Below are 22298 nucleotides of genomic sequence, written 5' to 3' on the forward strand. Positions count from 1 at the left end.
AGTTTTTTTTTTTTTTCACTTCTTGCCCAAAAGGACACAGTAAGGGCATTATGGATTTCAAAATGTGTTTCAAAACAAACGTAACATTGTGAATCAACTATACTCCAATAAAATTTATAAAAAGAAAATAAATGTGTTTCAGACAGGTGGCATTCAGACTCACCGGCTGGAACATTACTAAAACCTCGCTCAGTGGCATCTATGACTTTATGTTCTATCCTTCACAGACAGAGTTGTCTGCACACTGTCCTTGTGATTCGCGAGTTTCTGGAGTATGGGGGTTTTGTCATTTCCTCATTTTAGGGTTCCAGCTTGCATGTGCCAAATGTTCAGGGAATTCTGCCTTCATTGAACTGGCCACAGTTTGGGGAAAGCTGGAGAAGTTTGCTTGAGAAAGCATCTGGCTTTCTGACAGAGCCATCCTAGTTCGCTTTCTTTTCAGATGCATGCGTAACAGTTTCTATTGCCTTTTTCATAGTATTGATAACAATTATTGATTATTGGAAACATGTAGGAAATGATAACATGCTAGCCAGGTAAGATTTTTTTTTTTTTTGGTATCTAGAATTAGATACAAAAAGATTTAAAATCAATCCAATATACTATTGATGGCAAGCTCTCTGTTTCACCCAACTACAAACAATCTGGTATTTTTGTTTTGCAGTCCCCTGGGCTTCCTTGGTAGCTCAGCTGGTATAGAATCCACCTGTAATGCAGGAGACCCCGGTTCAATTCTTGGGTTGGGAAGATCCCCTGGAGAAGGGATAGGCTACCCACTCCAGTATTCCTGAGCTTCCGTGGTGGCTCAGACAGTAAAGAATCTGCCTGTAGTGCAAGAGACTTGGGTTCAATCCCTGGGTGGGGAAGATCCCCCGGAGGAGGGCACAGCAACCCACTCCAGTGTTCTTGCCTGGAGACTCCCCACGGACAGAGGATCCTGGCAGGCTCTGGTACAGGGGTCGCAAAGAGTCACACACAACTAAACAATTAAGCACGACACTGGACAGCTGTGTGTAAATCACTAATCATTAGGTAGCTGCATTTGTGGAGTGCGCATACATCTTAGGACTAAAAGTGATAAGATGATGCATTTATGCACTTTCATACAACCCATATGCTACATCCCTCTTAGTAAGCAGATAAAGAAAATAATCAGAAACTGTTACTTACTGGGTGGGTGCATAGTGATTGAAATGAGTGCTATTATATGTTCATTGACTTACTGGTTAAAACTTAGCAATAATTCCAGCAAAACCATAAAATATACAGCATACTGTCACCACAGTAAAACTTTACTAAGAAGCTGCTAATTGTTCCAAAGTAAACGGTTCATATGAGAGATCGAAGCCATTTTCATTCAAGTTTATAACTCTTGTTTCATCTTCAGCAAGAGAGTCCTAAAATTTCAGCATTGCCAGAGGACCAGAGTATCTTCTGCTATTTTTTGTCATATAAGATGAAGCCTTCTTACCTTGAAACTGAGCGTTAAATCCTTTCCGTCGGTGGTTGCTGTCAGATGTGAAATGGAGGCGCAACCAGTTCTTGCTGCTGATGACAGGAGAAGGGAGGTTCATGCCGGTCAGCCTATAAGAGAGAATGAAAACAGCTCCCTTGTAAACCAGCCTCACAAATGCCCCATCTCAAACCCGCCTTCACAAGTGAGTGCCAGCCGTCTGCATGCTGAGTTACCTGAAACAGACACATTTGTTAGCTGTGCTGCACCCTGAAGCGCTGCAGGTGATTTCACCTGTGCCTTCAGACAAAAACCACATTCATCCTTGATAGAATGAAGGCTTTCACAAGTATTGGACATTTTGATTCTTCTTCATTAAGGATGGCTAAGTGAGCTGATATTCTTTTGAGCTCTTATTTCTTCTTATCAGGACCAGGATCATAATGAATTACCAAAGGAACAGAAATACGTAAATGATACAATTCTACCCTTCAGTATTTGATCACTTGGCCATTCTGTTTCACCTGAAGTGACTGAAACAACTGATAACATCCAGTGTCACCAGGGTCCATCTGCAGAGTCACAACCCGGGCCCTTCCTTCTGAAGTAGAGAAGAAGGGTGTTTATGAAATCAGCGACAAGAACTGTCAGAAAGGTTCAAAATGCCTCGTGCGTGTATCAGTTAGTATATTAGACAAAATTAAATGTTCCAAAATAAGACACACTCAGTCTCTGATTAAGCTGCTTAAAGTAGCCAGTCCATGTCCAAGGTGGACTCTGGCTGTCAGAAAAAACGAGCAATTTACTTCCAACTGTGGACAGCTTCGTGTCATTATGGAGTAAAGGATGTTTCAGGCTGGTTAGAAATGACGTGACATGTTCCACTCTGGCCCGTGGCCTGACCACCACTGACTGGGTGCTTCAGATGGATGGATGGACGTGTGTTGCCTCCACTTGTACTGACTGAGACATTATATCCTTGGGTTATCCTTTCTGAACCCCAGTTTTCCAGTCTGTAAACTGGACTTGAAAAGACCTATATTAAGGTTTTTAAAGAGACAATACAGATGCCGTGTAAATGTTCCCAAAGCATTTTGATGTTACTTGCATGCGCTTATGTATCACAGAGTTACTTTGCATCTCAGCTGCAAATCTATTTTCAAAGTGATGCTTATTCATGCAGATGATATGTCAGAGGTGAACAAACTGCCTCGCAGCTGAAGTTGGCAGGGCCCTTTTGGGGCTGGAGCGCCCACCGCTGCCCGCTTGAGCTGGAAACCGTATTCTATTCCCAGAATTTCAGGCTGGCTATGTAGAGCATATCCCTGCTAGCTCTGCTACCTTGAGGAAAAGCTGCGTCCAGTGAAATATACAGGCGAGCTTTTTGATGTCAGGGTACTCTATTTCAGCTCTCAGGCTTACAAACCCACAGCATCCATTCAAAGTGAAAAGCCAAACCTTGACTGGAACCAATCGCAACAGTGTTTATGTCGCTATTTGAAATAATCTCCTGTAAGAGGTAATTCACTACTCAGATCTGCCTCTTTGCTAGGATTTGTGTGGTACTGACTAGTGATGCTGGATATGACCCATTCCAGGGGACATTTAATCATTGGAATATTTTGTTTGAAGGCTCCCTCCCTCACTTTTTTTTTCCTGGTCAGACTACATTACAAATTTTATTCGAAACAGGTCACCTACCCTTTTGCCTATTAGTGACAATGCCTAAGAGAAGTGAATTCTGGATTCAGAAACCCACATCCATCCCACTCACCTACATCTACTCACTGAAATTTTTATAACGGAAATCCACATTTGTTGTGCTGTTGCTTAAAAAATATTGCTTATTCTTAATTAGATTCTCTTTGAGTGGAATTCTGATCTCAAAAGCTAGGTTGAATTACCCATTAGTTGCATGTCAACATTAACAATGCCATAAACAACTCCCCTTGTCACCCCCATATCTTGCAAATATTTACCCATAGAAATGTCAGTTTTGAGTTAATGGACAAACTTCGACAAGAAAGGGTCAGGCAGAAATATTTTAGGGTTTATGAGTCATAATGCCTCTGTTGCAACTGTTCACCTCTGCCCTTGAAGGACCAAAGCTACCCCCATGTCTCAACCACCTTACTTACAGACACGACATTTAAGTTTCATGTGATTTTTCTCCAAAGAAAATATTATTCATTTAATTTTTTTAAAGCCACTTAACAATGTAACAATCATTCTCAGCTTATGGGCCAGATTTGATTCCTGCTTTATTATGTATGAGTCAGTTTGTAAAATACGAAGCAGGAAGATAGTTACCTGATATATATCAAACCAGTGTATGCATTCACAAATGCATAAATCCTGTGCAAAGTTCTTTTATGCAGAATCAAAGGTGAGGATTTAGTAACAATTATATCATTTGTTCTCTGTGGTTGGAGCTAAACCATGCAAGTGAATCATACTCCAGGGTGAATTAACATGCATGAATTTCTTGACTCAGCTGTGTGAATTCGACAAATACATCCTCTTTATGGGGAGGGGACTGTAGGGGCAGGTGGTGATTCCATACAAGACCTATTCTTGTAATTGCTGGTAGTTCCCTTACCTTCCCAAGGGCAGGGGCTCAGCTTGGAGCTGCCATTTAACACAAAGATCGTATTACAAAGTCAGTCATTCCTTCATTATAGGCTAATTTAAGGAAAGTTGATTAATACGCAAGCCAGCAGATGATGCCGTTGACTTACTAAGGTCCTGGGTAACCAGAGGATTTTTAGAAGTAAAGAATTGAAACTGAATACCTTTGTGGTCACAGCTCCCAAGTGCCTACATGTTAATCTCCACAACCTGGGACTGTTAGCTTACAGGGGAAAGGGGCACCATGACGATGTGATGGTGTCACAGGTTACCCTGGGCGATACGGTGGCCCAATGTAATCAGAAATATCTGTAAGTGTGGAAGATGGAGACAGAATGAGTGAGTTTGAGAGAGATGCGTCTGAGAAACTGGGTCAGAGCCAGGTGTGTGAGAACTCCATGGGTGGTCATTGATGAGGAAAGGGTCCTGGACCAAGGCAGGAGGGTGACCCCCTAGAGGATAGAAAGGGCAAGCAACTGCATCCTCCCCGAGAGCCTCCAGGTGGGGCACAGCCCTTGACACTTTGATTTCATTCCAGCAAAAGCTGTGTAAGACCTGTGACCTGCAGAACCATAAGGTAAAACATTTGTCTTGGTTTTAGGCCTCAAGTCTGCGTTAACTGTTACAGTGGTAATGGGAAAGAATGACAGCCTTTTAACGTGTGTGCCCTACTTTTCGGTCTGAAGCAGTCCTGAAAGAAAGGATATAGGGGAGGATGTGTCGTCCCTCTACGCCTGTTAATAACCTTTGAGAACCAGTGCTGCTTAAACCCTGCCAGTAATTATCAGTGACTGTACATCTGTTTTTGTTGTGGTGAGATCTCCTGCAAATCCCCTACAATTCTTAGCTGTATTTCTGTTAAATCTGCTGGAATTGGTTTTCTAACAAATCAGTAGTTTGGGCAGTGAGACGTAAATTATGGGTTGATAGTGAACTTGATGTGGTTAGTACAAGATACAACAGACCCACTTTATAGGGAAAAGAGGAAATGATTGCATTAGAAGGTCTTTATCTGTTAGCTTACAATATGCTAACAGCTTTATTTTGAACCTATAGAAACAAAGGACCTGGTAAAATCAAGTGGATCAAAGATGTCCGGACTTAAAAAGGATGACGGTGAGGGGGAAAAGAACACCCCAATGCAATCAGCCAGGGAATGGTGTTTCTGCAGGAGATGGTAAATGCGTTCCATTTCTGCAGCACCTCAAACCAGGTCAGAAACCTCATGAAGCCCAACAGTGAGGACACTGAGCAGTCCCTACAGATATAGCTAATGGAATCGGTAGTTCTAAAAATTCTATTCAAGAAGGCCAAATTAAGCAATTTAATCCATTGTTAAATTCATTTCTTTCAAGGTTTCGCTTCTGCCAACAGTAAAAATGAACAAAGGGCTCCTGGGATCCTTAAAGTTACGATGACTGTCTTTGAGCCAAAATAGAACTGTCCAGGCTGTTCCATTTTCTCCAAATAGCTTTCCCATAAATTCTGGGGTTCTATTTATAATATATCCATCACGTCTCTTTTTCCACTTAACCTCCATCAGCTCCTCTTTCCCTGTCCGCATGGTAAAAGGGCGAGCACACTGTTCTCAAACATCGCACCCTGCATCTGTTACTCATTTGTTTACTTATGTAACTTGGAAGCTATAGAGTCAACTTGCCAAGATAACTTTCTGAAATGCATTTGGAAATGCTAAAGTCTTTTTTCCCAGAGCGCTCTGTGTGAGCACTCTTCTGACGTTAAGCCAGTTTTCTCATGCTTTAGAAGATCATCACACAAGTTGCGGGGTGTTCCTTGGTGGTTAAACCTCTTTAATAGCAATGACTAAGAAGACAGAAAACACGAATACTACCCACACGGACTGAAAATTACCAAGCCTCCCTAAGGAGACTAAGGAATTTCATACACCTATTACTTCCAAGAGATGGGCTGCTTGTCAGGCTGGGAAAAAAGTCATCTGGAAGCTGTGTTATTTCTGTGCTCTTGTGAACGCTTAATTGACATGATTCAGAGAGTGATGTTTTCTTTATCTCTGTTCTGTCAAAGTTAACTAGAATAATCCCAGCAAATGAAGTGTTCCTGAAATTCCATGGTTCTAATTGGGTGTTATTCACCATATTACTAGTTAAATCTGCTGTCTTATGAACACACACACACACACACACACACACACACACTTTTGTATATGTATTTATATTGAGTTTCTAATGCTGCCACCCTAAGCCTTATTTGGGGCACTGAAGAAGGTAACAATGGAAGTAAAATGTAGTCCTTATCTAGGAAGAATAGTAATAACAATGAAAAAAAGAGCTATGCATTATAAGTGTACTTTTATTTTGGTTGTTTAGTCACAAAGTCATGTCTAACTCTTTGCAAGCCCATGGATTGTAGCATGTCAGGCTTCCCTGTCCTTCACTATCTGTGGGAGTTACTCAAACTCATGTCCACTGAGTGAGTGATGCCCTTCAATCTGGATGACGCCATCCAGAGGACAATCTCATCCTCTGTTGCCCTCTTGTCCTCCTGCTCTCAATCTTTCCCAGTATCATTGTTTTTTCCAGTGGGTCAGCTCTTCCCATCAGGTGGCCAAAGGACTGGGGCTTCAGCTTCAGCATCAGTCCTTCCAATGAATATTCAGGACTGATTTCCTTTAGAATTGACTGGTCTGATCTCCTTGCAGTCCAAGGGAATCTCAAGAATCCTCTTCAGCACAATGGTTAGAAAGCATCAAAGTGTGTGTATGCATACAAATATATATCAGTTCAGTTCAGTCACTCAGTCGTGTCTGACTCTTTGCGACCCCATGAATCACAGCACGCCAGGCCTCGCTGTCCATCACCATCTCCCAGAGTTCACTCAAACTCACGTCCATCGAGTCCATGATGCCATCCAGCCATCTCATCCTCGGTCGTCCCCTTCTCCTCCTGCCCCCAATCCCTCCCAGCATCAGAGTCTTTTCCAATGAGTCAACTCTTTGCATGAGGTGGCCAAAGTACTAGAGCTTCAGCTTTAGCATCATTCCTTCCAAAGAAATCCAAGGGTTGATCTCCTTCAGAATGGACTGGTTGGATCTCCTTGCAGTCCAAGGGACTCTCAAGAGTCTTCTCCAACACCACAGTTCAAATGCATCAATTCTTCGGTGCTCAGCCTTCTTCACAGTCCAACTCTCACATCCATACATGACCACAGGAAAAACCATAGCCTTGACTAGATGGACCTTAGTCGGCAAAGTAATGTCTCTGCTTTTGAATATACTATCTAGGTTGGTCATTACTTTTCTTCCAAGGAGTAAGGGTCTTTTAATTTCATGGCTGCAGTCACCATCTGCAGTGATTTTGGAGCCCCCCCAAAAAATAAAGTCTGACACTGTTTCCACTGTTTCCCCATCTATTTCCCATGAAGTGATGGGACCAGATGCCATGATCTTCGTTTTCTGAATGTTGAGCTTTAAGCCAACTTTTACACTCTCCTCTTTCACTTTCATCAAGAAGCTTTTTAGCTCCTCTTCACTTTCTGCCATAAGGGTGGTGTCATCTGCATATCTGAGGTTATTGATATTTCTCCAGCAATCTTGATTCCAGCTTGTGTTTCTTCCAGTCCAGCATTTCTCATGATGGACTCTGCATATAAGTTAAAAAAGCAGGGTGACAATATACAGCCTTGACGTACTCCTTTTCCTATTTGGAACCAGTCTGTTGTTCCATGTCCAGTTCTAACTGTTGCTTCCTGACCTGCATATAGATTTCTCAAGAGGCAGGTTAGGTGGTCTGGTATTCCTATCTCTTTCAGAATTTTCCAGTTTAGTGTGATCCACAGAGTCAAAGGCTTTGGCATAGTCAATAAAGCAGAAGTAGATGTTTTCCTGGAACTCTCTTGCTTTTTCCATGATCCAGTGGATGTTGGCAATTTGATCTCTGGTTCCTCTGCCTTTTCTAAAACCAGCTTGAACATCAGGAAGTTCACGGTTCACGTATTGCTGAAGCCTGGCTTGGAGAATTTTGAGCATTACTTTACTAGCATGTGAGATGAGTGCAATTGCGCGGTATTTTGAGCATTCTTTGGCATTGCCTTTCTTTGGGATTGGAATGAAAACTGACCTTTTCCAGTCCTGTGGCCACTGCTGAGTTTTCCAAATTTGCTGGCATGTTGAGTGCATACGTAGACCAGCTACATACACATGTACATATGTATGTGTGTACATGTGTGTACATATACACACAGCTATATATACATGCATATATACACATGCAATACTCCCATAATTAGATACAAATATTTCTAGATAGTTATTCCCAAGGCTTCTCACATACACATATACCCTCTTGGAAAAGCAACTACCACAGCAAAACAAGAACACTCACCACCTATTAAAAAGGGGAAGGCCTCTCCATCAGACAGTACTTCCTCTCATCAAGTTGATGCTTTCTGTCAGGCTTTTTTTTTCTTCCTCTCTCATGGCAATTGCACTCCTAAGACAAAGGTCTCCCTCCTGGACAACAATCTCTTTCTCTCTCTGTCTCTCTTCCAAAGATTCTATCATTAAGAGACTCCCATGGCTACACCCTTCCCTCTTGCTAATTTCAACCACCCTATGATATTTGCTTGTCGCAGTTCTTCTCAGTTTTCAAAACTTTTGCAAGAGATACTTTATCCACAAATCTTTCTCTTATTATTTCAGGCACAGTTAACCAGCTCTGCATTCAGAATCCTTTCATACATGCCCCATAACGTTCTATGGAAACTGTAAGTGTCCATCTTATGCTTTTGGGGGCCGAGTGGATGTCTGGTTCCTGGAATGAACCATGAGCCCGTTGAGGGTGCAGCTGGCACCATGTTAATTTCCCTCATCCTTGTTCTGCTCTGCACACCTGGGAGTCTCTAAATAAATCCCTTTTAAATTTTTTCTATACTTTTGTTTTTGCTCATAGTGTGAGCTCCTGAAATAGCAGCACAATTTAAGATGGTAAAAAGTTAAGATCATTAAGAGAAGGCCATTCCTGTCTTCTCATACACAGCAATGTCTCATCAGCACCATTATCTGCCACGTATGAACTCCAAATAAGTCAGCTCTGACATCTTCTTGTTCCATCTGTGACACTCAAGGGGCCCAGAGCAGTGACAGGCACCTCACTGAAGCCAGTGAGAATGTTCATCTGTTTCAAGGGAGCAGGAGGAGGTGGACTATGGACCCTGTTAGAGATGGGGCAGATGAGCCCAGCCCAGACAGGAGGGAGGCAGGAGCAGGTCGTAAATGTGTGCAGGGCTTCAGCAAATCAGGCAGCAGGCATTAAGCCAAAGGTCAGGCAGAGAAGAGCCTGTCCTCCAAAGCTTAAGGACTAAATGTCAGGGACTCACTTAGACTGAAGCCTGGAAAATGGCCCAGGCAGACAGCTCTTGCTGTCTATTGAGAAAGATAGTTAAGAAACAAGGCTCTGACAGCGAGTCAGCAGAAGGTCCTGTGGTCCTCTTGTCCACCCCAGTGACCGAGGAAGGAGGCCAGCAGGGCAGCTGCAGCCTAGGGGTGAGCTCTCCTTTCCCGGCCTAAGGGTGATTCCTCCTGTTGGAAACCTGCACAGTGTAGGGGATCTGGTGTGTAGGGGACAGGAGGTCACATCTGTACCAAACGTCCCAGCTGCAGAAAACTAGTCTGGGCCTGAGTCAGCCACTTGGGGAATGAAACCTTCAGTATAACCCCCAGCTCCATCTAACATTCCGGCAGGTTCTTTAACACCACCTGAAAAGACAGGTGTCAGGTGGGCCAACAGGAAACGATGTTCTTTGCCTCCTGGATCACCCAGACTTTCAGAACAGCTAGCAGCTGGCTGTAGGAATGGGTGCATGTCCATATGATTTGCTGACTATTAAAGAACACATTATTTAAAGATTCCTATAATAAATGCACATAGGCAATACTCTAAGACTATGCAGTTAGAAAAAAAAGAAAAAAACCCACGACATTGAATTTCTGGATCACTCACCATTTCCTCTTTGATGTTATTTTTAGCAATATATATTAAGAGACTACAAAAAAATGTTTTTCCAGTTAATCTCAGGGTCAGATGAGTCTTGGCCTTGTGCATTTCAATGGTTTTAAATGAGTCTACTCTTTTTTTAGGAAACTTTTTCCCACACTTGACATAATGATGTTTTCTTATGTAACCAGCTGGGGAGATGCACACACCTCTTGAGGGTACAAGAGGGTAGGAGGTGAGCTGTCCCTAATCACGGAGGGCCAGGGCACAGCCCTGACTCTTGCAGTCATTGGAGTCTGGGCCACATCGACCAGGACACAGCTGGGCCATGGTCTGGCTGCTGCAAACCTGCTTACCCTTCACACAGGGACACGTGGCCTTTGGGATCAGTCTGTGGCTGCTCTTCCCAGCTGGTCGCATGCGCACTTGTCACCTTCAGGCCACGAGTGCCATCACAGCAAGCTCCCTCCCTCCACCCACGGCTCTGCAAGGAGGCCCCAAGCTGCCGGAGCCTCACGAGGCTGACCCAGGCTTTCTCCCTCATGGGCAGACCCTATGGTCCTCCAGTCATCACAAATGCAGGCTTCGGAGGCACTCCCACCTGGGCAGACCCTACGGTCCTCCAGTCATCACAAATGCAGGCTTCGGAGGCACTCCCACCTGGGCAGACCCTACGGTCCTCCAGTCATCACAAATGCAGGCTTCGGAGGCACTCCCACCTGGGCAGACCCTACGGTCCTCCAGTCATCACAAATGCAGGCTTCGGAGGCACTCCCACCTGCATTTGAACCTCTCCCAGCTGAGTCACCTCTGCACTGACTCTCTTGGACCCACAGACTCCTGTTTGTGAAAAGTCACACACACACACACACACACACACACACACACTGTGCACTGGACACTCCTGGTCACCTTGCAAGTGTCCTATCCTGTGGACATCTTCCCATCCTAAAAAGATTCAATTTTTGTTTTAAAATGCACTTCTACCCTAGCAGCAATGAGACTCAGGGAAAGATGACTGCTTTCTGGGCTTATCCATATATACCTGGACATGGAACAATGGACTGGTTCAGAATTGGGAAAGGAGTATGTCAAGGCTATATATTGTCACACTGCTTATTTTACTTATATGCAGAGTACATCATGCAAAATGCTGGGCTGGATGAACCACAAGCTGGAATCAAGGAGAAATACCAGCAACCTCGATAAGCAGATGATAGCACTCTAATGCCAGAAAGCAAAGAGGAACTAAAGAGCCTCTTGATGAGGGTTAAAGAGGAGAGTGAAAAAGCTAGCTTAAAACTTAACATTCAAAAAACGAAGATAATAGCATCTGGTCCCATCAAATAGATAGGGGAAGAGGGGAAGCAGTGATGAATTTTATTTTCTTGTGGTCCCAAATCACTGTGAACAGTGACTGCAGTCATGAAATTTAAAGATGCTTTCTCCTTGGAAGGAAAGCTATGACAAGCCTAGACAGCATCTTAAAAAGCAAAGACATCATTTTGCAGACAGAGCTTCATATAGTAAAAGCTATAGTTTTCCCAGTAGTCATGTATAGATGTGAGAGTTGGACTATAAAGAAAGCTGAGAGCCAAAGAATTGATGCTTTTGAACTGTGATGTCGGAGAAGACTCTTGAGAGTCCCTTGGACTGCAAGGAGATCCAACCAGTCCATCCTAAAGGAAATCAGTCCTGAATACTCATTGGAAGGACTGTTGCTAGAGCTGAAGCTCTGATATTTTGACCATCTGATGTGAAGAGCCAACTCATTAGAAAAGACCCCGATGCTGGGGAAGATTGGAGTCAGGAAGAGAAGGGGGTGACAGGATGAGGTGGTTGGATGGTATCACTGACTCACTGGATATGAGTTTGAGCAAGCTCTGGGAGATAGTAAACACAGGGAAACCTGGTGTGCTACAGTCCATGGGGTTGCAGAGTCGGACATGGCTTAGTGACTGAATAACAATCTATACATGCAATAAACACTCATCTCTATGCAAGGTATGTATATGATATATGACACATATTGTGATAGTGAGGCATTATATAAGATATACACAAAGCATGTATCATCATACAAACTTTCCAAAAATATAAACAATTTTCCACTTCAGATTGATGAAGATGATATTGCCTCAGTTTTTCAAATGTATTTATGACCTTCTGTGTGCCCAAGCTGGTGCAACTCACCAGGAATATGAAGTGGGATATTCCCTTGTCCATGATTTCACATGGTATACGGTCAGTCTGATTGAAGGTGTTAGGAGCTAACTTGTGGAGACATCATCTTTAAGGGCATAATTAGAGAAAACTGAGGTCATGAGGGTGGCACCAAATCCATATGGCTGGTGTTCTTATAAGAAGAGGAGATTAGCACACAGACACGTGTGGAGCAAGGGCCATGTGAGGACCCAGGGGGGAGACGGCTGTGTGCACATTGAACACACAGGCCTGGAACAGATCCTGCTCCACAGCCGTGAGAAGCAAGCAAGCCTGGCATCACCTTGATCTCAGACGTCCAACCTACAGAGCTGCGAGACAACAGGAGAGAACTGTCTATGGTTTAGCCTCTCTTTTAAACTATTAATTCTATTTATATTTTATTTTTTTCTAGCTTTATTGAGGCATAATTTACAAAAAAAATTTGTATATATGTAGTGTGTGAAGTGTGATGAGTTTATATATGTTATACATGGTGAAATGATGACCACAACCAAGCTAACTACCATGACCATTACCTCAGTTACCTTTGTGTGTGTGTGTGTGTGTGTGTGTGTGTGTGTGTGTGTGTGGTGAGAACATTTCAGATCTACCTTCTTAGCAAATTTAAAGTATGTAATACAGTATCAAGCATGCAATCCAGTAATCCAGTGTTGTTCACTAGAGCCACCATTTTGTACACGGATTTCCAAAATTACTGATCTAACAAAGGGAGGCTTGTACCTTTGGCCAGCATCTTCCCATTTTCCAGTCCTCAGCCCCTGGTAGCCTCTCTGTTTCTGTGTGTGTGATTTGTTTAGATTATAAGTGAGACCATGCACATTCATCTGTATCTGGCTTATTTTTCTCAGCATGCTGTCCTCTGTTCCAGGTCCATCCCTCTCAGTGTCAGAGAGGTGGGCAGCGGCCATTCAGGCCTCTAGGTTTTCTTGTTTTGCCGTCTGTTTTACTTTGAAGAGAAATTATTTTTCCCATTTTACAAACATAGAACTAAGCCTTACAGATTTAGCCTACAGCACATGACAGGTAAATTCATTTCATTTATACTGAATCTTGAACTTACTCCCTTTTAGATCTTGAAAGCGCACACCAGTGCAAGTCTGCAGGACTATGAAGGCTGGTGGAGGCCGAATCCCATCCCAGAGTACACCTCTTTGCCCATGAGCTGACCTGCTCCTGGCTTGTGAATCCTGGATGCTTCCTGGAAATGAGCAGAAGCCCAGGTGAGATGGAAAACAGGTGGGTCTCTTGGAGAGCCTAGGAGGACCCACTGCTGGGGACTCTGGAGAGAGCCTCCTACGTGGTCGATGACCTGCAGATGCCACTCTGCCTTTGATCCAAGTCAGGGCTGCAGGCCTTCACTGCTCCTGCTTGTCAGGTGGTCCTTCTGTAGGTAGGGTTGAATGTCTTGTTTAAGCCACTCAGCTATCAAAGCATACTGAGGAGTGTGAGCCTGTATCCAGGCTGCTAGCACGAGTTCCACGAGGGAGTTCCACAGAGCTGTGAATGGCAGGACTGCTTTGTTTTATAGCTTCTGGGGCTGAGTTTGTACATATGTGTGTGTGTGAGTGTTTGTGTATGTTGCTGTTGTTCAGTCACAAAGTCATGTCCCACTCTTTGCAACCGCATGGACTGTAACACATCAGACTTCCCTGACCTTCACCATCTCCTGGAGCTTACTCAAACTCATGCCGATTGAGTCAGTGAGGCCATCCAACCATCTCATCTTCTGTTGTCCCCTTTTCCTCCCGCTTTCAATCTTTCTCAGCTTCAGGGTCTTTTATAATTAGTCGCTTTTTACATTAGATGGCCAAAGTATTGGAGCTTCAGCTTCAGCATCAGTCCTTCCAATGAATATTCAGGATCAATTTCCTTTTGGATTGACTGGTTGGATCTCCTTGCTGCCCAAGAGATTCTCAAGAGCCTTCTCCAGCACCATAGTTTGTAAACAACAATTCTTTGGCTCTCAGCCTTCTTCATGGTCTAACCCTCATATCCATGTATATATAGAGAGCATGCTATCCAAGGAGAGGCTGCTGAGTGCTTGTTGCTTTTCAAGAATATGTTTGTGTTGATAGATGATAAACAGATCCGGTGGCTTCCTAGGCATTCTGGTCGCTTATGATTTTCCTTATTTATAACTATGGGGTTCAGTTCAGTTCAGTCACTCAATCGTGTCCGACTCTTTGCAACCCCATGAATCGCAGCACTCCAGGGCTCCCTGTCCATCACCAACTCCTGGAGTTCACTCAGACTCATGTCCATCGAGTCCGTGATGCCATCCAGCCATCTCATCCTCTGTCGTCCCCTTCTCCTCCTGCCCCCAAGCCCTCCCAGCATCAGAGTCTTTTCATGAATCAACTCTTCGCATGATGTGGCCAAAGTACCAGAATTTCAGCTTTAGCATCAGTCCTTCCAAAGAACACCCAGGACTGATCTCCTTTAGAGTGGGCTGGTTGGATCTCCTTGCAGTCCAACGGACTCTCAACAGTCTTCTCCAACACCACAGTTCAAAAGCATCAATTCTTCGGAGCTCAGCTTTCTTCACAGTCCAACTCTCACATCCATACATGACCACTGGAAAAACCATAGCCTTGACTAGATGGACTTTTGTGGACAAAGTAATGCCACTGCTTTTCAATATGTTATCTAGGTTGGTCATAACTTCCCTTCCAAGGAGGAAGCGTCTTTTAATTTCATGGCTGCAATCGCCATCTGCAGTGATTTTGGAGCCCCCCAAAATAAAGTCTGACACTGTTTCCACTGTTTCCCCATCTATTTCCCATGAAGTGATGGGACTAGATGCCATGATCTTCGTTTTCTGAATGTTGAGCTTTAAGCCAACCTTTTCACTCTCCTCTTTCTCTTTCATCAAGAGGCTCTTTAGTTCTTCTTCACTTTCTGCCATAAGGGTGGTGTCATCTGCATAACTGAGGTTATTGAGATTTCTCCCGGCAATCTTGATTTCAGCTTGTGCTTCTTCCAGTCCAGGTTTTCTCATGATGGACTCTGCACAGAAGTTAAATAAGCAGGGTGACAATATACAGCCTTGACAGACTCCTTTTCCTGTTTGGAACCAGCCTATTGTTCCATGTCCAGTTCTAACTGTTGCTTCCTGACCTGCATATAGGTTTCTCAAGAGGCAGGTCAGATGGTCTGGTATTCCCATCTCTTTCAGAATTTTCCTCAGTTTATTGTGATCCACACAGTCCAAGGCTTTGGCATAGTCAATAAAGCAGACGTAGATGTTTTCCTGGAACTCTCTTGCTTTTTTGATGATCCAGCGGATGTTGGCAATTTGATCTCTGGTTCCTCTGTCTTTTCTAAAACCAGCTTGAACATCAGGGAGTTCACGGTTCACGTATTGCTGAAGCCTGGCTTGGAGAATTTTGAGCATTACTTTTACTAGCGTGTGAGATGAGTGCAATTGTGCAGTAGTTTGAGCATTCTTTGGCATTGCCTTTCTTTGGAATTGGAATGAAAACTGACCTTTTCCAGTCCTGTGGCCTGGAAACTGCTGAGTTTTCCAAATTTGCTGGCATATTGAGTGCAGCACTTTCACAGCATCATCTTTCAGGATTTGAAATAGCTCTACTGGAATTCCATCACCTCCACTAACTTTGTTCATAGTGATGCTTTCTAAGGCCCACTTGACTTCATATTCCAGCTAAATGGATTAAAAAACAAAGAGTACTTTTATTTTTCCTTTTGCCTTTTTTCTATAAACTTTCAGTATCTACAGAGATGCTAGTGGAACTTCAACCACTTGGAAGGAATTATTCTAATTAATTTGAATTTTCACCTGTTCTCCTTCTCTATAAGTCAGTAACAATAACTATAGTCAAATGCTTCATGGTAATATTTGAAAGCATTTCCCCTGACACCAGGCGTGAGACTTTGAAATCCCTATCTAACTCACAATTCCTCTTGGCAAGGAATAGCCAATCAAGAAATGAAGGAACGATAAGAGGCAGGTAAATAAAGACATAGTACTCTCATGAAAAAAAATTATCTTTATAAAGAACTAGAAGGAGTGAAATTTTGTTAAGAAACATTAGTATCAAATTGGATAAAATCCACTAAATATTATATTTAAAAACATTCACTGGCAGAAAAGAATATTCCAGAGAGATGTAGCTCAAACTGATATTCTGGGTTATTTTTTCTTTTACAATTAATGAGTAGATAATAAATAAGGGGAAAAAAAGATGAGGGAAATTAATATTAGACACAACATGCATCTAATATTTTAAATATTTTCCCATAGAGACATGGGTAGGTAGATATTAAAAATGGCATGCCAATTTGCATATCACTTAGGAAATCTATCTTTTCTCTTTGAGAGAACCTTGTAACTCTTTCTACATCAATACATATTACTTTGTGAATTTTATGTACTACCCCATCCAATGAATATGCCATTACTTGTTTAACCAGTGCCCTAGTGTAGTTACGTGATGCTACTTGTGATATCTCAATAAACTTCATAATAAACCACATTATAATGAGTAGCATGTATTGCCTTATTGCCTTAGGACCAATTCCTAGAAGTCAAATTTATGGGTCAAAAGTGATGCATCTCTTTAAGACTTTTTTTTTTTAAAGCATTTTTTCTCTCTTAAAAAAAAAAAAAAAGCTTTGAGAAGAAGCCTTTCAAAGCTGCTCCATGAATATATTCGATAATCTATCAGTTCCTTTATTTTAGATCCAATTTAATTGGCACCTTTTTGCTGAGCCTTGAGCACACGTGTTTCTCATTGCATTGCTCGGTGTTCTTTCTCATGTTAACACCATTACCACCTCTGTTCCCGCTGTGAGATTAAAAACTACCTGAGGCCACAGAATATGCTTTATAAGTTTGAGTCCCCTCTGTATGCGGTTGCGTCTTTTCCTTGATACAGAGGAAATCTTTGGAAGCATTAAGGGGCTCCTAACTTTTTTTTCTGTTATGACTAACTGCACCTCCCTAAGCCCTTGTCATCCATGTTTCATAAAATCATAACTTATGTCCCTATGACTGTGACACCTCCATGATGTAACTCATTATTTAGTCTCAAAATACTTTTAGGACCAAATTCACTGTTTTCAGATTGCCTGGTGAGTTTCCTGTTCTGCTGGGAGGTAAACCCCCATGATTCTTCAATTTGGGCAGAGTGTGCATTTCACACATGTCTGTATAGACATGGGATGGCTAGGGTGTTGAATTCCTAGGATCTTGAAAAATGGTCTCCAAATTGTGAAAACAAGGAAAAAACAAAACAAAACAAACACGTGCTGATTGCTAGCTGGTACAGCTTCCGAGGTGGCTCAGTGATAAATAATCCACCTTCAATGCAGGAGACACAGGTTCAGTCCCTGGGTTGGGAATATCCTCTGGAGGAGGGCATGGCAACCCACTCCAGTATTCTTACCTAGAGAATCTCATGGACAGAGGAGACTGGTGGCTAAAGTCCAAGGGGTCGCAGAGTCAGACATGACTAAGTGACTGAGCACCCAGCTTAGCGTTTGAAACAGAGAACATGCCTGTTTCCGGGTCAGCCTCTTTTGGTTCTGGGAGTCAGTCATGTTTGTCTGGATCCCTTGACACCTCAGGTCTATGAATCGGCCCAGGCCTCCCCTCATGGCTGCTGGGAGCCTGGTTTCAAACTGTCCTTCCTGTGGGGCTGCACGCCTGGATCCTAGACATGGAGGAACACGTTGAAATTCAGGGTGCTTTTCTGCAGGCTCTGCCCAAGCAGCTTGAAAGGGAGAATTTTCATTCAGAGCACTTTCCACACAGAGTAGTCTTTTTGCACAAAGTGAGACTCTTTTTCTGGGTGGCTGGAAGAAGCAAGCAGAACCTGGGGGTTCACAGACTTCCCCAAACTCAACAGGTCTGGGCTTTTACACTTCTGCTAACATGGGTGACTGAACAACAGCACTGGGGCAGAATCACAGTCCTGCAGCCAGGGAGCAGGGGTGGGGGTGGGCCTCAGAGTGGGGCCACCCCTACCCACTCCTCCAAGGACTCAGCAGGACTGAGCAGGGGTATGGGGGGCTGAGGACCCAAGGTGAAGGGGAAATTGCAGGCTAGCTCCAGTGGTATCCAGCCTGGCCCACCTGTTCTTTCCCGAAGTGCTCTGGGAACTCTTTGCTCTGAGAAAAGGGATTAGTTGAGAATATTCTTACGTGGCCTCTCCTCACACTTGTCTGCCAATTTTTGAAGCTGCCGCCACCCTGATCTGACCCAGATATGAATAGGATGAAAATAGCCAATGTAAATTAAAAGACAATTGCTCCTTGGAAGAAAAGCTATGACAAACCTAGACAGTGTATTGAAACGCAGTGACATTACTCTGCCAACAGAGGTCCATCTATCAAAGCTATGGTTTTTCCAGTAGTCATGTATGGATGTGAGAGTTGGACCATAAAGAAGGCTGAGTGTCAAAGGATTGACGCTTTCAAGTTGTGGTGTTGGGGAAAACTCTTGAAAGTCCCTTGGACTGCAAGGAGATCAAACCAGTCCATCCTAAAGAAAATCAACCCTGAATATTCATTACAAAGATTGATTGTTGCTGAAGCTGAAGCTCCAATACTTTTGGCCACCTGATGCGAAGAGCCGACTCATTGAAAAAGATCCTGATGTTGGGAAAGATTGAAGGCAGGAGGAGAAGCGGACAACAGAGGATGAGATGGTTGGGTTGGACATGAGTTCCGCAAACTCCAGGAGATGGTAAATGGGCAGGGAAGCCTGGCGTGCTGTAGTCCATAGGGTCACAAAGAGTCAGAAATGACTGAACAACAACAACAATAAGCCAGGAGGTGACTCAACAGGCCGTGTAAAATCCACTGGCACAGGGAAATTACAGTGTTCAGTCAGGGCTGGACTGCTGATGGTCTGCCCCCCAGTTTCATGGACCTGAGGAGGGGAGTGGGGTGCAGACTCCTGCCTCCTCTCAGTCGAGGCAGTGGGCATCAGATGCTCTTAAGTGAGTCCTCTAGCCCCACATGGGAGTTTCCTTTTCCGCTTGCATCCTCAGAGGGAGAATATACAAAGCATAACCCATTCAACAATGATGGGTGGACGCTTGGCCCCTCAGGTCTGTGACAGCCACTATCATGGTCTCCTGCACAACGCGCGCGTGAGTGCTGGAGGCACCTTCTGGCAGCTCGGCAAGCCCTCCTCTGCACCATGTCCTATCTGATGCATCATCAGAGCATGCAATTGGCCTGAGCCTCGGGTTCTCTTCTGTAACTTGGGGATGCGGGCACTTGCCTTACATACTGTTAGCAAAGATAAAGTAAGTGCAAGTTAAATACTTTTTGCAGGTTTATTAGATTTTCGACTTGCTGTTTCTTTACCAGATTATAGCACAACATCTTAATTGATCACTTACTCTCTAAAATCGGTAATGATGATAATAATGGGAAATAATAGCTAACCCAAAATAAGTATTATGCAACTGTCAGCCCCTTTCATATGCTTTCTCAGAACGTAGTAACTAGATCTGCTCTATACACTGGTATCATTTTAATTTTACATATAAAATTGGGGATCTGTGAAGTTCAGGAATTTGTTATGAAGCTAGCAAGAGCCTGTGAAAGAATCCGCACCCATTTTCTCTTAACTCTTTACCATGGAGTTGCTTCTCTACCCAAACTAACTTTTTTTTAATATAAATTTATTTATTTTAATTGGAGGTTAATTACTCTACAATATTGTATTGGTTTAGCCATACATCAACATGAATCCGCCACAGGTATACTTTTTAACTCTGTGCTTTCACTATTTTCCCAAAGTAAGCTGCAGTCCTGACATTCCCTGTCTAACAACATTCCCTGTCCGTTTCCTCTTAGACCCTGAGAGTGGGTTTACCCTCCTTAGACTGTCACCTACGATCTTCCAATCTTATTTTTCTGTTTCTTATCCATCAAGACTTGGCTTAAAGACTACTTTTTCTCTAATTTCTTGAGGAGTCCCCCAACTAGAATGGAATGTCTCTGCATTCCCACAGTGTCTGCATTTCTGGAGAGTGAATAGCGCCTTAGGTCTTATAGCATCCCTAGTTGTTGAGTGTCTGTCGTCTCCCCAGGAGGCAATATGTGAATTTTTGAAGGCAGGTGCTCTGTGACACACACACATACACACACACACACACACACACACAGCCTGTGTCGGTGCTTTGTTGCACTGACCACTCATGGGGCACTGGGGAGGCCGAATAAACAAACAGATGAATGTCACAGACTTGAATCAGTATTAATCTTTCATTTCCTTCTTTAGCTGTCAGAATGCTGTTTTTTTTTTTTTCTTCTGCTTTGGCTCATTAATCTTCTTCAACTTTGAACTTATTTCAGATTTTCACCACCCTTTTTGAACTATGGGACACACAGCTCAGACTACTGAAAAAGTCATTGTGATTGGTGCTCAGGTTAAAAAGAATAACATCTTGATTTCTGTTAATTAGACTTAAATTTTGTTGAAGAGATTTATGCATACGATTCTAATCAGTACAATGAGGGTGATGCAGGGTCCATGTGTAAAGCAGAATTCATTAATTTACACAAAACTTAAGTCCAAAAAGAGGGGTTTGAAAGGTTTAGATAACACTTTGCAAAACAAGTTAAAAACAAAGATGCTTGTTAAACACTGGAAGACCTAAAGCCAAGATAAGACTTAAAGGGAAAATAAGACAAGGTGAGCCAGGATGGAGGCCATGGCAGACTGCATCCCCATGTTCAGTTCCGGACCTTTGAGCATCCAGAACGGGGCGGGGGTGGGGGTGGGTCAGAGTAGGTACCTGCACACTGGCTGAAAGCCAGCCATGTGTTGGGGACTAAAAAGCGTGCCACAGATCCATGAGTGCCATGGAAAGGACCCTGTTTGAGGTCATGAGTGCTATCACCAACAGCATCCTGCCACGGAAAGCAAGGAGAACTTTTAAAAGAAGGCGTCTTAGAATGTCTCCTTGTGTAGACGCGTGTCCCTAATGTCAAGGTTCAGTGACAGTCATGAGGGATTCGGTGGTGGGGTGGGAACCACAATGTCACTGAAATAGGTTCTGTGGTTCCATTACCACATGACTTGCATTGCAAATTCATTCTATGTCCTTACTCCACTGTGGGGTTGATGGCATCCTGCTGGGGGCAGGGCTGACCCCTGGTCAGTCCTGGGGCTCTTCCCTATCCTGTGATCACCCTCCCAGAGAGTCCATTCAGGCTCGCGGCTTGCGACGCTGCCTGCGGGCAGACGAGGCTGGTGTTCGCGGATGCTAGCTGGCCCGCTATCCTGGGGCCCTGGCCCACATGCCCTCCTCCCCCACCTGCTTCAGCAGCCTTCTCAGAGCAGACCCGCCTCCCTGCCCAGCAGGTCTTTCTATGCAAATTCCCTCCTGTCCTGCCTCTCTTCCTTTCTCCTTCTCATACTCTGTTTATCAGCATAACCCAAGATTCCGTCTTCAAAGCCCATCTGGGACTGACCACTTCTCAGCAGGTCATCTGGACCCATGGCCTCCTGTGAAGCTTCCTGGCCTCTATCACTGGCCCCTGTATTCTTTTCTCATCACAGCATCCAGACCATTCAGACACAAATTAGACCGTCTCCCAGCTTTGAGCAAAACTCACTGGGATTACAGCTAGAATCTAAAGGTTTTCTGCGGGGACCCACACCTTTCTACCCCTGTTCTTCCTGGGGCCCACCCCTGCCACGTCCCATCACAGGCTCAGCCCTGGAGACACTGGCTTCTTGCCCTCTTGAACATGCCAGGACCTCTGAACCTGCTCTGCCCTCTGCCTAGAATTTCAGATATGATCAAAGCGGCCTTTCTTTCCTCCTCTCGGACTTTGGTCAAACCTCGTGACACTGTAGTACTGATATCCTGTCCTGTTTCACCTCCTCTTCCTCATTGCCTCCAAGGAGCTTAGCAGCACTGATTTTAGAGAAGTGCACGAGCAGATACAGAGATAGTAGATAAAGATATTGGCCTTTTAGTTTGTATATATTTATGTACATTTTTATACACACGTTTATGTATATACATATA

The 22298-nt window shown here is 43.7% G+C and overlaps 1 protein-coding gene across 1 annotated transcript in view; it reads right to left on the bottom strand.

The window, feature by feature from the left end:
* CSMD1 (CUB and Sushi multiple domains 1) overlaps positions 1–22298 on the bottom strand; it is a 2061903-nt gene that overhangs the window by 779951 nt on the left and 1259654 nt on the right. The window contains exon 6 of the mRNA XM_069573063.1: positions 1472–1584. Within this exon, the coding sequence (XP_069429164.1) occupies positions 1472–1584 (113 nt within the window). The remainder of the gene's footprint in view (positions 1–1471; positions 1585–22298) is intronic.

Source organism: Ovis canadensis, chromosome 26, assembly GCF_042477335.2.
Source record: "Ovis canadensis isolate MfBH-ARS-UI-01 breed Bighorn chromosome 26, ARS-UI_OviCan_v2, whole genome shotgun sequence".
Lineage (NCBI taxonomy): Eukaryota > Metazoa > Chordata > Mammalia > Artiodactyla > Bovidae > Ovis > Ovis canadensis.